Below are 15,835 nucleotides of genomic sequence, written 5' to 3' on the forward strand. Positions count from 1 at the left end.
ATTATATATATTGACTATATATATATATATAATACATTTTGAACATTACTGACCCCTGGTGTCTGTTGCCGTCACCTCCCCTTAGTCAAACATAACACCAAGTGCAACAAAAGGTATCAAAATATGGCACAGTTTAATTTTACATGCCTCTGTACCGACGGACTACCTACAAAAGTACAAGGTTCGGTGCCCGCCCCTAACAAGCATCTAACAATCAAGAGTCCACCCTTTTCCTGGCAATCCATTGGTTATTTTTCCCCACTGTGCGCAGTTTAGTTCTCCAGTGCAATGACCTACATGCTGACATCACTGCGCCATCGATTCAACACACTTTGGGGAAGCATAACAGCGAGTGAAAATGCAGAATATAAAGGCAGAAACACGGTGGTGTGAAAGCGGGTCAGCTATAAATAGCACTGATGGGGAGCGTGTGTGGTGGTGGTGGTGGGGGGGACACAGGTGAAAAACACACCCAAGATGTCACTGACAGACCCTTTTTATTCTTTGTCTTATTATTCACATAAACCATCAGAATTAAAAAACGTGTCAGCCTGCTATCACACCAGCTCCTTTAAATCAAACACAGAACAGCAGCTGGCAATAAAATGCACTAAAAAGGAACTGCAGCTTCATGAACTACATATGCAAGGACTAACTAATTAGAAGCACCCACTTTGCATACAGTATTTATGTACAGAAGGGAGGGGATTTGTATGGCCCCATTCATCGCAGATTACCTGACACATGAAACGTGACGGATTTACGGTGTGCGCTATGGCAGTAGCGTGTTGAATATCTCAAAACGAGTTGTGTGGAAATTCCAACTTTGACCACAGCGTCGGTTGCTATGGAGAGTGGCGCTTTCCATCATTTTCAGCAGACTGCATTGCAAAATTATTAACCCCCCTTCCCCCTTCCTCTCATTTAGGAATGGGGTCGTATAAATCCCTTCCCTGCTGTACTTAACAAGCTGATTTTAAATTGACCATGTATTAAAACAAGGGCGTGCTGCAATATAACTTGCTCACAATGACATTGTTATCATTATATATTATACAAAAAATACTTAATTTTTTATAATAAATACGTAAAAATACAAATAAATTAATTTAAAAAACATTTGTGTTATATTATTTATATAATTTCTATAATCAATAGTTTTTTTTAGGGATGTCCGATAATGGCTTTTTGCCGATATCCGATATTGTCCAACTCTTTACCGATATCAACCGATATATACAGTCGTGGAATTAACACATTATTATGCCTAATTTGGACAACCAGGAATGGTGAAGATAAGGTACTTTAAAAAAATAATAATAATAATAAAATAAGATGAATAAATTAAAAACATTTTCTTGAATAAAAAAGAAAGTAAAACAATATAAAAACAGTTACATAAAAACTAGTAATTAATGAAAATTAGTAAAATTAACTGTTAAAGGTTAGTATTATTAGTGGACCAGCAGCACACACAATCATGTGTGCTTACGGACTGTATCCCTTGCAGACTGTATTGATATATATTGATATATAATGTAGGAACCAGAATATTAATAACAGAAAGAAATAACCCTTTTGTGTGAATGGGGGAGGGAGTTTTTTTGGGGTTGGTGCACTAATTGTAAGTGTATCTTGTGTTTTTTATGTTGATTTAATGAAAAAAAACACAAAAAAACGATACGATAAAAAAAAAAACCCGATTCCGATACTTTCCGATATTACATTTTAACGCATTTATCGGCCGATAATATCGGCAGGCCGATATTACCGGACAGCTCTAGTTTTTTTTAATAGGCGTTTGCCCATGTGACTGTATGTATTGCACTGTATGACAAGAAATAAGTGCAATTCCTGTAATAAATATTGTATGATATACATTGTTACATAATTGTCAGTTTATTTTAGATATTTTAACAAAATGTATTGTAATTTTATTGTTTTGAGCATTGATTTAAGGGTGAAAGCATAAACTATAATCCATACTTTTGGTAGTGAGGTTTTTTTGTTTTTGTTTTTTTACATATATACTGTACATTTTAAAAAAAAGCACACACACAAAATATGTGATTTCTGAGCGATAAAGCAAATTTGGCACATAAAAAGAAAAAAATAATAATAATTGAACACTTTTCTTTCCATAATAACATGAATTACTGTAGGATTTTGGAAAACAGTGCCCAATATAGGGGAAGCAAGATATGTTTAAAACCAGGTCCAAGGATTAGATAGGACATGAGAACCACAGAGAAAAGGGAATTTACATTAAAAAAAAAAAAAAAAAAAAGTGCTACAAACCAGTCCAGGCATTATTCGTATTCTTCTATCACAAAACAATCATTTTGAAGCTTTCCAATACCGTAATTGTGTGTACTGTATTCAAATCCTGACTCATTGCACAGGAGTATAAATAAATACTGTATCAATATTGCAAAGAAAGGGAAACAAAGTGAGGACGACATGCAAGCTTGTGCTGCCTCTTTGTGTCCGGGCAGCGCAACGTAAGCTATAACGCGTACAAAAAGAAATATCAAATCTACCAATGCTTCCATTTAGACAGCATCTACTGTACATCGTGTTGAATAAATCACCTACTTTTACAGCCGCTTCACCACAAATGCATTAATTGTCGTGCATGTACGTCACTGTGCATGTATTAAGCTGCAACCTCTCACGATAAAGTGTGACATCACTGCATGGCAGCTATGAAACAAAGCAATAAGCAACACATTTAAAAAAAAAAAAAAGAACAATTCTACACAATTTAAAATGTTTTAACATTTGGTCTTTTAAACGTGTATGGATCTCTTAACACTTGCAGTAACACGATAGCAGCACACGGTTTCAACATGGCACAGTTTTTGCACCCCTCCTACTGTAAATGGATATTGTACATGCTTGCTGGAGTGTTAGCACACAGTGGGCCACGCTCGCGTCGACATAAGCGGTCGTCGACATCAACCGCAAATGGAAAGCCGAATTTAAGAGCAAGAATGGGGGATAGTAAACATGTGACAAATACAGTTATTACAGTGGAACCCGTTTATGTCGACGCTCCCTAAACTGGCTAGCACAACACCAAACTAGTCATTGATTGCACATTTACTAATTGTTCCACATAGACGGGTTGTCACATTAGATGAGCTGGTGACTTTAGACGGGTTGTCACCTTAGACCGGTTGTCAACATTAGACAAATTGTCACATTAAACCGGTTGTCAACATTAGACGGGTTGTCACCTTAGACCGGTTGTCAACATTAGACAAATTGTCACATTAGACCGGTTGTCACCTTAGACCGGTTGTCAACATTAGACAAATTGTCACCTTAGACCGGTTGTCAACATTAGACGGGTTGTCACCTTAGACCGGTTGTCAACATTAGACGGGTTGTCACCTTAGACCGGTTGTCAACATTAGACGGGTTGTCACCTTAGACCGGTTGTCACCTTGGAATCAGAATCAGAATCAGAATCAGTTTTATTGTCATTACGCAAGGTAACGAGATTGAGGCCATTCCATACAGCTTAGACCGGTTGTCAACATTAGACAAATTGTCACCTTAGACCGGTTGTCAACATTAGACGGGTTGTCACCTTAGACCGGTTGTCAACATTAGACGGGTTGTCACCTTAGACCGGTTGTCAACATTAGACGGGTTGTCACCTTAGACCGGTTGTCACCTTAGACCGGTTGTCAACATTAGACAAATTGTCACCTTAGACCGGTTGTCAATATTAGACGGGTTGTCACCTTAGAGCGGTTGTCAACATTAGACGGGTTGTCACCTTAGAGCGGTTGTCAACATTAGACGGGTTGTCAACATTAGACGGGTTGTCAACGTAGACCGGTTGTCACGATAGACAGGTTGTCAACATTAAAAGGGGGGACATCTTAGAAAGTTTGTCACATTAGTTGGGTTGTTAGATTAGTCGGGTTGTGACATTAGGCAGGTTGTCAACATTAGACAAATTGTCACATTAGACCGGTTGTCACCTTAGACCGGTTGTCAACATTAGACAAATTGTCACCTTAGACCGGTTGTCAACATTAGACGGGTTGTCACCTTAGACCGGTTGTCAACATTAGACGGGTTGTCACCTTAGACCGGTTGTCAACATTAGACGGGTTGTCACCTTAGACCGGTTGTCACCTTGGAATCAGAATCAGAATCAGAATCAGTTTTATTGTCATTACGCAAGGTAACGAGATTGAGGCCATTCCATACAGCTTAGACCGGTTGTCAACATTAGACAAATTGTCACCTTAGACCGGTTGTCAACATTAGACGGGTTGTCACCTTAGACCGGTTGTCAACATTAGACGGGTTGTCACCTTAGACCGGTTGTCAACATTAGACGGGTTGTCACCTTAGACCGGTTGTCACCTTAGACCGGTTGTCAACATTAGACAAATTGTCACCTTAGACCGGTTGTCAATATTAGACGGGTTGTCACCTTAGAGCGGTTGTCAACATTAGACGGGTTGTCACCTTAGAGCGGTTGTCAACATTAGACGGGTTGTCAACATTAGACGGGTTGTCAACGTAGACCGGTTGTCACGATAGACAGGTTGTCAACATTAAAAGGGGGGACATCTTAGAAAGTTTGTCACATTAGTTGGGTTGTTAGATTAGTCGGGTTGTGACATTAGGCAGGTTGTCAACATTAGACGGGTTGTCACCTTAGACCGGTTGTCAACATTAGACAAATTGTCACCTTAGACCAGTTGTCAACATTAGATGGGTTGTCACCTTAGACCGGTTGTCCACATTAGACGGGTTGTCGACGTAGACCGGTTGTCACGATAGACAGGTTGTCAACATTAAAAAGGGGGACACCTTAGACAGTTTGTCACATTAGTTGGGTTGTTAGATTAGTTGGGTTGTGACATTAGTCGGGTTGTGACATTAGACAGGTTGTCACATTAGATGAGTTGTTGACATTGGTACTTAATGATTTGGTCATTAGTAGTTTGTGACATTAGACGGGTTGTCGCTTTAAACCGATTGTCCCGATAGACAGTTTGTCACATTAGTTGGGTTGTTAGATTAGTCGGGTTGTGACATTAGTCGGGTTGTCACATTAGATGAGTTGTTGACATTGGTACTTAACGATTTGGTCGACATAGACTGGTTATAACATTAGACGGGTTGTCACTTTAGACGAGTGGTGAAATTAGACCGGTTGTCACATTAGATGGGTTGTGACATTAGACAGGTTGTCACATTAGATGGGTTATGACATTAGACATGTCACATTAGTCGGGTTGTTACATTAGATGAATTGTTGACATTGGTACTTAATGATTTAGTCAACATAGACAGGTTGGAAACATTAGACGGGTTGTCACATTAGATGAATTGTTGACAATGGTACTTAATGATTTAGTCAACATAGACAGGTTGGAAACATTAGACGGGTTGTCACTTTAGACGAGTGGTGAAATTAGACGGGTTGTCACATTAGATGAGCTGTTATCTTTAGACAGGTTGTCACCTTAGACCGGTTGTCAACATTAGACGGGTTGTCACCTTAGACCGGTTGTCAACATTAGACGGGTTGTCGGCGTAGACCGGTTGTCACGATAGACCGGTTGTCAACAATAGACGGGTTGTCACCTTAGACCGGTTGTCAACATTAGACAAATTGACACCTTAGACCGGTTGTCAACATTAGACGGGTTGTCACCTTAGACCGGTTGTCAACATTAGACGGGTTGTCACCTTAGACCAGTTGTCAACATTAGACGGGTTGTCGACATAGGCCGGTTGTCACGATAGACAGGTTGTCAACATTAGTTGGGTTGTTAGATTAGTTGGGTTGTGACATTAGATGGGTTGTGACATTAGATGGGTTGTGACATTAGACAGGTTGTCACATTAGATAAGTTGTTGACATTGGTACTTAATGATTTGGTCATTAGTAGTTTGTGACATTAGACGGGTTGTCGCTTTAAACCGATTGTCCCGATAGACAGTTTGTCACATTAGTTGGGTTGTTAGATTAGTCGGGTTGTGACATTAGTCGGGTTGTCACATTAGATGAGTTGTTGACATTGGTACTTAATGATTTGGTCGACATAGACGGGTTATAACATTAGACGGGTTGTCACTTTAGACGAGTGGTGAAATTATACAGGTTGTCACATTAGATGGGTTGTGACATTAGACGGGTCGTGACATTAGACGGGTTGTCACATTAGATGGGTTATGACATTAGACATGTCACATTAGACGGGTTGTCACATTAGATGAGCTGTTGTCTTTAGACGGGTTGTCACCTTAGACCGGTTGTCAACATTAAAAGGGGGGACACCTTCGACGGTTTGTCACATTAGTTGGGTTGTTAGATTAGTCGGGTTGTGGCATTAGGCAGGTTGTCAACATTAGACGGGTCGTCGCCTTAAACCGGTTGTCACGATACACAGGTTGTCAACATTAAAAGGGGGACATCTTAGACGGTTTGTCACATTAATTGGATTGTTAGATTAGTTGGGTTGTGACATTAGATGGGTTGTCACATTAGACGAGTTGTTGACATTGGTACTTAATGATTTGGTCGACATAGACGGGTTATAACATTAGACGGGTTGTCACTTTAGTCGAGTGGTGAAATTAGACAGGTTGTCACATTAAATGAGTTGTTGACTTTAGACAGGTTGTTGACATTAGATGGGTTGTGACATTAGTAGGTTGTGACATTAGACGGGTTGTCGCTTTAAACCGATTGTCCCGATAAACAGGTTGTCAACATTAAAAGGGGTGACACCTTGGACAGTTTGTCACATTAGTTGGGTTGTTAGATTAGTCGGGTTGTGACATTAGTCAGGTTGTCACATTAGATGGGTTGTGACATTAGTCGGGTTGTGACATTAGTCAGGCTGTCACATTAGATGGGTTGTGACATTAGTCGGTTTGTGACATTAGATGGGTTGTGACATTAGACAGGTTGTCACATTAGATGAGTTGTTGACATTGGTACTTAATGGACATAGATGGGTTGTAAACATTGGACGGGTTGTCACTTTAGACGAGTGGTGAAATTAGACAGGTTGTCACATTAGATGGGTTGTCACATTTGACGGGTTGTGACATTAGACGGGTTGTCACATTAATAATAATAATAATAACTGGGATTTATATAGCGCTTTTCTAAGTACCCAAAGTCGCTTTACATGTAGAAACCATCAAACATTCACACCTGGTGGTGGTAAGCTACTTTCATAGCCACAGCTGCCCTGGGGTAGACTGACGGAAGCGTGGCTGCAATTTGCGCCAACGGCCCCTCCGACCACCACCTATCATTCATCATTCAATTCACCGGTGTGAGTGGCACCGGGGGCAAAGGGTGAAGTGTCCCGCCCAAGGACACAACGGCAGCGATTTTTGGATTGTAAGAGGCGGGGAGCGAACCTGCAACCCTCAGGTTTCTGGCACGGTTGCTCTACCCACTACGCCATGCCGCCCCTATTAGATGGGTTATGACATTAGACATGCCACATTAGAAGGGTTGTCACATTAGATGGGTTATGACATTAAACATGTCACATTAGACAGGTTGTCACTTTAGATGGGTTGTTGACATTAGACAGTGTTGCGTTCCGCCTAGTAACAACAGGTTGTCACATTAGACGGGTTGTCCCCTAAGACCAGTTGTCACGATAGACAGGTTGTCAACATTAAAACATTGGACGGGTTGTCACTTTAGACGAGTGGTGAAATTAGACAGGTTGTCACATTAGATGAGTTGTTGACTTTAGACAGGTTGTTGACATTAGACGGGTTGTCACCGTAGACCGGTTGTCAATATTAGACGGGTTGTTGCCTTAAACCGGTTGTCACGATAGACAGGTTGTCAACATTAAAAAAGGTGTGACACCTTTGACAGTTTGTCACATTAGTTGGGTTGTTAGATTAGTCGTGTTGTGACATTAGACATTAGATGAGTTGTTGACATTGGTACGTAATGATTTGGTCGACATAGACGGGTTGTCGACATTTAGCCGGTTGTCGAAATTAGACGGGTTGTCGACATTCAACCGGTTGTCAGCATTAGATGGGTTGTTGACATTAGACAGGTTGTTGACATTGGACCAATATTGTTGAAAATAGACGGGTTGTTGTTGACAATAGATGAGTTGTAAAGATATGTAGATGGGTTGTTACTCTAGACGGGTTGTTGACATTAGATTGGTTGTTGACACTAGACAGGTTGTTTCATTAGATGGATTATGACATTAAACGTGTCACATTAGACGGGTTGTCACTCTAGATGGGTTGTTGACATTAGGCAGGTTGTTGAAATAAGACGGGTTGTCACCTTAGAACAGTTGTCACAATACACAGGTTGACAACATTAGAGGGGTTGTCACCTTGGACGGTTTGTCTCATTGGACGGGTTATGACATTAGTCGGGTTGTCACAGATGGGTTGTGACAGACAGGTTGTCACATTAGATGGGTTGTGACATCAGTCGGGTTGTCACATCAGATGGGTTGTGACATTAGACAGGGTTGTAACATTAGATGGGTTGTGACATCAGTCGGGTTGTCACATTAGATGGGTTGTGACATCAGTCGGGTTGTCACATTAGATGGGTTGTGACATTAGACAGGTTGTCACATTAGATGGGTTGTGACATTAGACAGGTTGTTGACATTAGATGGGTTGTGACAGACCTGTCACATTAGATGGGTTGTGACATTAGACGGGTTTTTGACATTAGATGGGTTGTGACATTAGTCAGTTTGTCACATTAGATGGGTTGTGACATTAGACATGTTGTGACATTAGATGGGTAGTGACATTAGATGGGTTGCCACATTAGATGGGTTGTGACATTAGACATGTCACATTAGATGGGTTGTGACAGACCTGTCACATTAGATGGGTTGTGACATTAGACATGTTGTCACATTAGATGGGTTGTGACATTAGACATGTTGTCACATTAGATGGGTAGTGACATTAGATGGGTTGTGACAACAGTCGGGTTGTCACATTAGATGGGTTGTGACATTAGACAGGTTGGCACATTAGATGGGTTGTGACATTAGACAGGTTGTTGACATTAGATGGGTTGTGACAGACCTGTCACATTAGATGGGTTGTGACATTAGACGGGTTGTTGACATTAGATGGGTTGTGACATTAGACGGGTTGTTGACATTAGATGGGTTGTGACATTTGACAGGTTGTCTCATTAGATAAGTTGTGACATTAGACAGGTTGTCACATGAGATGGGTTGTGACATTAGACATGTTGTGACATTAGATGGGTAGTGACATTAGATGGGTTGCCACATTAGATGGGTTGTGATATTAGACATGTCACATTAGATGGGTTGTGACAGACCTGTCACATTAGATGGGTTGTGACATTAGACAGGTTGTCACATTAGATGGGTTGTGACATCAGTCGGGTTGTCACATGAGATGGGTTGTGACATTAGACATGTTGTGACATTAGATGGGTAGTGACATTAGATGGGTTGCCACATTAGATGGGTTGTGATATTAGACATGTCACATTAGATGGGTTGGGACAGACCTGTCACATTAGATGGGTTGTGACATTAGACAGGTTGTCACATTAGATGGGTTGTGACATCAGTCGGGTTGTCACATTAGATGGGTTGTTACATTAGACATGTTGTGACATTAGATGGGTAGTGACATTAGATGGGTTGCCACATTAGATGGGTTGTGACATTAGACATGTCACATTAGATGGGTTGTGACAGACCTGTCACATTAGATGGGTTGTGACATTAGACGGGTTGTGACATTAGACATGTTGTCACATTAGATGGGTTGTGACCTTAGACATGTTGTCACATTAGATGGGTAGTGACATTAGATGGGTTGTCACATTAGATTGGTTGTGACATTAGACATGTCACATTAGATGGGTTGTGACAGACATGTCACATTAGACGGGTTGTGACATTAGACGGGTTGTGACATCAGTCGGGTTGTCACATTAGATGGGTTGTGACATTAGACATGTTGTGACATTAGATGGGTAGTGACATTAGATGGGTAGCGACATTAGATGGGTTGTGGCATTAGACATGTCACATTAGATGGGTTGTGACATTAGACATGTCACATTAGATGGGTTGTGACAGACCTGTCACATTAGATGGGTTGTGACATTAGACGGGTTGTGACATTAGACATGTTGTCGCATTAGATGGGTTGTGAGATTAGACATTAGATGAGTTGTTGACATTGGTACGTAATGATTTGGTCGACATAGACGGGTTGTCGACATTTAGCCGGTTATCGAAATGAGACGGGTTGTCGACATTCAACCGGTTGTCAACATTAGATGGGTTGTTGACATTAGACAGGTTGTTGACATTGGACCAATATTGTTGAAAATAGACGGGTTGTTGTTGACAATAGATGAGTTGTAAAGATATGTAGATGGGTTGTTACTCTAGACGGGTTGTTGACATTAGATTGGTTGTTGACACTAGACAGGTTGTTTCATTAGATGGATTATGACATTAAACGTGTCACATTAGACGGGTTGTCACTCTAGATGGGTTGTTGACATTAGGCAGGTTGTTGAAATAAGACGGGTTGTCACCTTAGAACAGTTGTCACAATACACAGGTTGACAACATTAGAGGGGTTGTCACCTTGGACGGTTTGTCACATTGGACGGGTTATGACATTAGTCGGGTTGTCACAGATGGGTTGTGACAGACAGGTTGTCACATTAGATGGGTTGTGACATCAGTCGGGTTGTCACATTAGATGGGTTGTGACATCAGTCGGGTTGTCACATTAGATGGGTTGTGACATTAGACAGGTTGTCACATTAGATGGGTTGTGACATTAGACAGGTTGTTGACATTAGATGGGTTGTGACAGACCTGTCACATTAGATGGGTTGTGACATTAGACGGGTTTTTGACATTAGATGGGTTGTGACATTTGACAGGTTGTCTCATTAGATAAGTTGTGACATTAGTCAGTTTGTCACATTAGATAAGTTGTGACATTAGACAGGTTGTCACATTAGATGGGTTGTTACATTAGACATGTTGTGACATTAGATGGGTAGTGACATTAGATGGGTTGCCACATTAGATGGGTTGTGACATTAGACATGTCACATTAGATGGGTTGTGACAGACCTGTCACATTAGATGGGTTGTGACATTAGACATGTTGTCACATTAGATGGGTTGTGACATTAGACATGTTGTCACATTAGATGGGTAGTGACATTAGATGGGTTGTGACAACAGTCGGGTTGTCACATTAGATGGGTTGTGACATTAGACAGGTTGTCACATTAGATGGGTTGTGACAGACAGGTTGTTGACATTAGATGGGTTGTGACAGACCTGTCACATTAGATGGGTTGTGACATTAGACGGGTTGTTGACATTAGATGGGTTGTGACATTAGACGGGTTGTTGACATTAGATGGGTTGTGACATTTGACAGGTTGTCTCATTAGATAAGTTGTGACATTAGACAGGTTGTCACATTAGATGGGTTGTGACATCAGTCGGGTTGTCACATGAGATGGGTTGTGACATTAGACATGTTGTGACATTAGATGGGTAGTGACATTAGATGGGTTGCCACATTAGATGGGTTGTGATATTAGACATGTCACATTAGATGGGTTGTGACAGACCTGTCACATTAGATGGGTTGTGACATTAGACAGGTTGTCACATTAGATGGGTTGTGACATCAGTCGGGTTGTCACATTAGATGGGTTGTTACATTAGACATGTTGTGACATTAGATGGGTAGTGACATAAGATGGGTTGCCACATTAGATGGGTTGTGACATTAGACATGTCACATTAGATGGGTTGTGACAGACCTGTCACATTAGATGGGTTGTGACATTAGACGGGTTGTGACATTAGACATGTTGTCACATTAGATGGGTTGTGACATTAGACATGTCACATTAGATGGGTAGTGACATTAGATGGGTTGTCACATTAGATTGGTTGTGACATTAGACATGTCACATTAGATGGGTTGTGACAGACATGTCACATTAGACGGGTTGTGACATCAGTCGGGTTGTCACATTAGATGGGTTGTGACATTAGACATGTTGTGACATTAGATGGGTAGTGACATTAGATGGGTTGCCACATTAGATGGGTTGTGGCATTAGACATGTCACATTAGATGGGTTGTGACATTAGACATGTCACATTAGATGGGTTGTGACAGACCTGTCACATTAGATGGGTTGTGACATTAGACGGGTTGTGACATTAGACATGTTGTCGCATTAGATGGGTTGTGAGATTAGACATGTTGTCACATTAGATGGGTAGTGACATTAGATGGGTTGTCACATTAGATTGGTTGTGACATTAGACATGTCCCATTAGATGGGTTTTGACAGACATGTCACATTAGACGGGTTGTGACATTAGACGGGTTGTGACATCAGTCGGGTTGTCACATTAGATGGGTTGTGACATTAGACGGGTTGTGACATTAGATGGGTTGTGACATTAGATGGGTTGCCACATTAGATGGGTTGTGACATTAGACATGTCACATTAGATGGGTTGTGACATTAGACAGGTTCTCACATTAGATGGGTTGTGACAGACCTGTCACATTAGATGGGTTGTGACATTAGACGGGTTGTGACATTAGACATGTTGTCACATTAGATGGGTTGTGACATTAGACATGTGACATTAGATGGGTTGTGACATTAGACATGTTGTCACATTAGATGGGTTGTGACATCAGTCGGGTTGTCACATTAGATGGGTTGTGACATTCGACATGTTGTGACATTAGATGGGTAGTGACATTAGATGGGTTGCCACATTAGATGGGTTGTGACATTAGACATGTCACATTAGATGGGTTGTGACATTAGACAGGTTGTCACATTAGATGGGTTGTGACAGACCTGTCACATTAGACGGGTTGTGACATTAGACATGTTGTCAAATTAGATGGGTTGTGACATTAGACATATTGTGACATTAGATGGGTAGTGACATTAGATGGGTTGTCACATTAAATTGGTTGTGACATTAAACATGTCACATTAGATGGGTTGTGACAGACATGTTGTGACATTAGATGGGTTGTGACATTAGACATGTTGTGACATTAGATGGGTTGTGACATTAGACATGTTGTGACATTAGATGGGTAGTGACATTAGATGGGTTGTCACATTAGATTGGTTGTGACATTAGACATGTCACATTAGATGGGTTGTGACAGACATGCTGTGACATTAGATGGGTTGTGACATTAGACATGTTGTGACATTAGATGGGTAGTGACATTAGATGGGTTGTCACATTAGATTGGTTGTGACATTAGACATGTCCCATTAGATGGGTTGTGACAGACATGTCACATTAGACGGGTTGTGACATTAGACGGGTTGTGACATTAGACATGTTGTCACATTAGATGAGTTGTCACTTTAGACAAATTGTTGGCATTAGACAGGTTGTCACTTTCGATGAGTGGTGAAATTGAACAGGCTGTCACATTAGTTGGGCTGTGACATTAGTCAAGTGGTCACATTAGACGGGTGGTGAGCAGACCGGTTGTCGCCATTAGACGAGTTGTCACGTTAGACAATATGTTGACCTCAGACAGGCCGTCAAACTAGACGGGTTGTGGCATGAGATGAGTTGTTGACATACGGGTAGTCACATAGGTTGTGTTGTCGACATTAGACGGGTTGTCAACATAAGCGGGTTCCACTGTATTCGAGAGACTTAAAACTATTTTGTCACGGCACCCAGACTGTAAAAATCAGTCACACTCTTCAGTTTTAGTTTGAATCTTACTTTGCACTGAACAGGAAGTCCCAATCAGACGACACACTGTTGTCGTTCCACACCGCTTAGCAATAATGATGAAGTTGACACTATTACATCACATCTGAACATACACTCACCATTTTTTCATTACAATTTGCACCTCAAATTTAGTGTGGACAAAAGCAGACATCAACTTAAGCGGGCACTCTTAAGGAATAGGAAGAAGAGGGTTCACCGGGACTTGATGATTTTGGTCGACACTGTCACTTCACCTATGAAAAATATGTCAATATTAGTTGGATCACAGCAACACTCATCAGTATTTGGCATCCAGTGTGTGTATTTGGTCACATGGGTGTGTAGCTGCGAGCAGTAGCGATACACATTATCACCGCTACTCTCTCCATGTAATTAACTCGCTGTGATGGATTCTGATGCGGCGCGCGGTTACGGCTCCCAGTCATCGTCGTGATGCTGCGAGGCGATGATGACGACCACGGTGAGGATGGTGCAGAGCACAATGGAGGCGATGCCCACGGCCAGGCTGATGAAGGAGAAGTTGCGGGCCTCGCGGGAAGCGATCTCCGCCGTCACCATGTCCCCTCTGGCGATCGCCGTGCGCACCTGCGGCGGGGAAACGTTAGACTGTTTACGTGAACCGCAAGACGCACGAGAGGGATGGATTTCACCGAGCGTGCGGAAAGAGGGCCCACGCCACATTGCGGCGACACGCCAAAGTCATGCTCGGGCCTTGTCAGCTCCAATCGCCACAGAGTCAACTGAGCAGAGTGAGCGAGCCCACTGGAAAAAAAAAAAAAAAGGAAACAAACCCCTGCAGTTGCTCCCTAAATGGTGCTGTTATGTAACTTATCTGTTGGCTGCATGTGGACCTGCACAGTCGGCTGCTGTTACACAGGCACCGACCCACCAACTAATAACAATAATAGCGCACCACATCATACGTCAATTTGGTACAGCACGACAAAGTGGAAAATGATAACAGCTTATTAATTTACAAGGTGTGCATATGATGTATAATATACCAGAAAAAGGTATACTACAGTAACATAAATTATTCATTTATTTTCAATTGTAACTTTTACTTCGAAAAATTCTATTTATAAATATTTGTGTTTATATAATTATTTATATTCTATTTTCTTAATAATTACACTTAAACACTACTTTTTTTAATAATTAAAAACATTCTTGTATAATATATGCATATTATATGCATATATTTTATGTCCATACTTTAGGGACACCCTGTATAAATTGCATACATAATAGAATGTTTGTTTGTTCTCGTTTATGGTCTGAGTGTAATGTGTTTGTATTTTATATTATGTATGATTTTCTGGATTAATTTGAATTATTTTTTAAATAATACATTATTTAACATATTATTTGATTATTAAACCTATGATAATTAAATACAGCACTTGCGGGACACTATATAATAATTTTTATTTTTTATTTTTTTTCAATGTATTAATTTGAACAATTTTAAAATTATACATTATTTAAATTATTATTTAATCTATAATAATTCACGGGACACCCTCTATTAAGTTTCATTCATTTTCCGTGCTGGATAAGTCTTTACTAATTATTAATGAACATATTAATTATTTTACATTTTAAACAATTATTTAATTGTTAGTATTTTTTTAAATAATCTAATTAAAGGTTTTTTGTATAGCTACATTTTTGTAATTAAGTTTCACATTTTGTACAGCCTAATGTGTGTATGTTATATGTCCAGACTTGAGGGGGCACCCTGTACACATTTCATTCATTTCCTTAATCAATAGACGGAAGGAATTTAATATCCGAAAACATACCACATCAAAAACCCAAAACCCAAAACCAGTGAAGTTGGCACATTGTGTAATTCGTAAATAAAAACAGAATACAATGATTTGCAAATCCTTTTCAACTTATATTCAATTGAATAGACTGCAAAGACAAGATACTGGTAAATGTTGTTATTTTTTGCAAATAATCATTAACTTAGAATTTAATGGCAGCAA

The 15,835-nt window shown here is 40.5% G+C and overlaps 1 protein-coding gene across 3 annotated transcripts in view; it reads right to left on the reverse strand.

The window, feature by feature from the left end:
• Window positions 1–478: 478 nt before the first annotated feature.
• Window positions 479–15,835, reverse strand: part of prrt1 (proline-rich transmembrane protein 1) — a 28,216-nt gene continuing 12,859 nt past the window's right edge. Inside the window, exons 4-5 of one of the 3 annotated variants that reach the window (XR_012051051.1) lie at window positions 3,362–14,426; window positions 479–3,169 (exon numbers count right to left, since the gene is read on the reverse strand). Coding sequence is in view for 1 of the 3 variants with exons in the window: in XM_061982627.1 (XP_061838611.1) it covers window positions 14,250–14,426 (177 nt within the window). In the remaining 2 variants the exon portion in view is untranslated. Of the gene's footprint in view, window positions 14,427–15,835 lie in introns of all 3 variants that reach the window. The other 2 variants (XR_009817589.1, XM_061982627.1) reach the window with 2 other exon arrangements.

The sequence above is a fragment of the Nerophis lumbriciformis genome, linkage group LG21, assembly GCF_033978685.3.
Source record: "Nerophis lumbriciformis linkage group LG21, RoL_Nlum_v2.1, whole genome shotgun sequence".
Taxonomy (NCBI): domain Eukaryota; kingdom Metazoa; phylum Chordata; class Actinopteri; order Syngnathiformes; family Syngnathidae; genus Nerophis; species Nerophis lumbriciformis.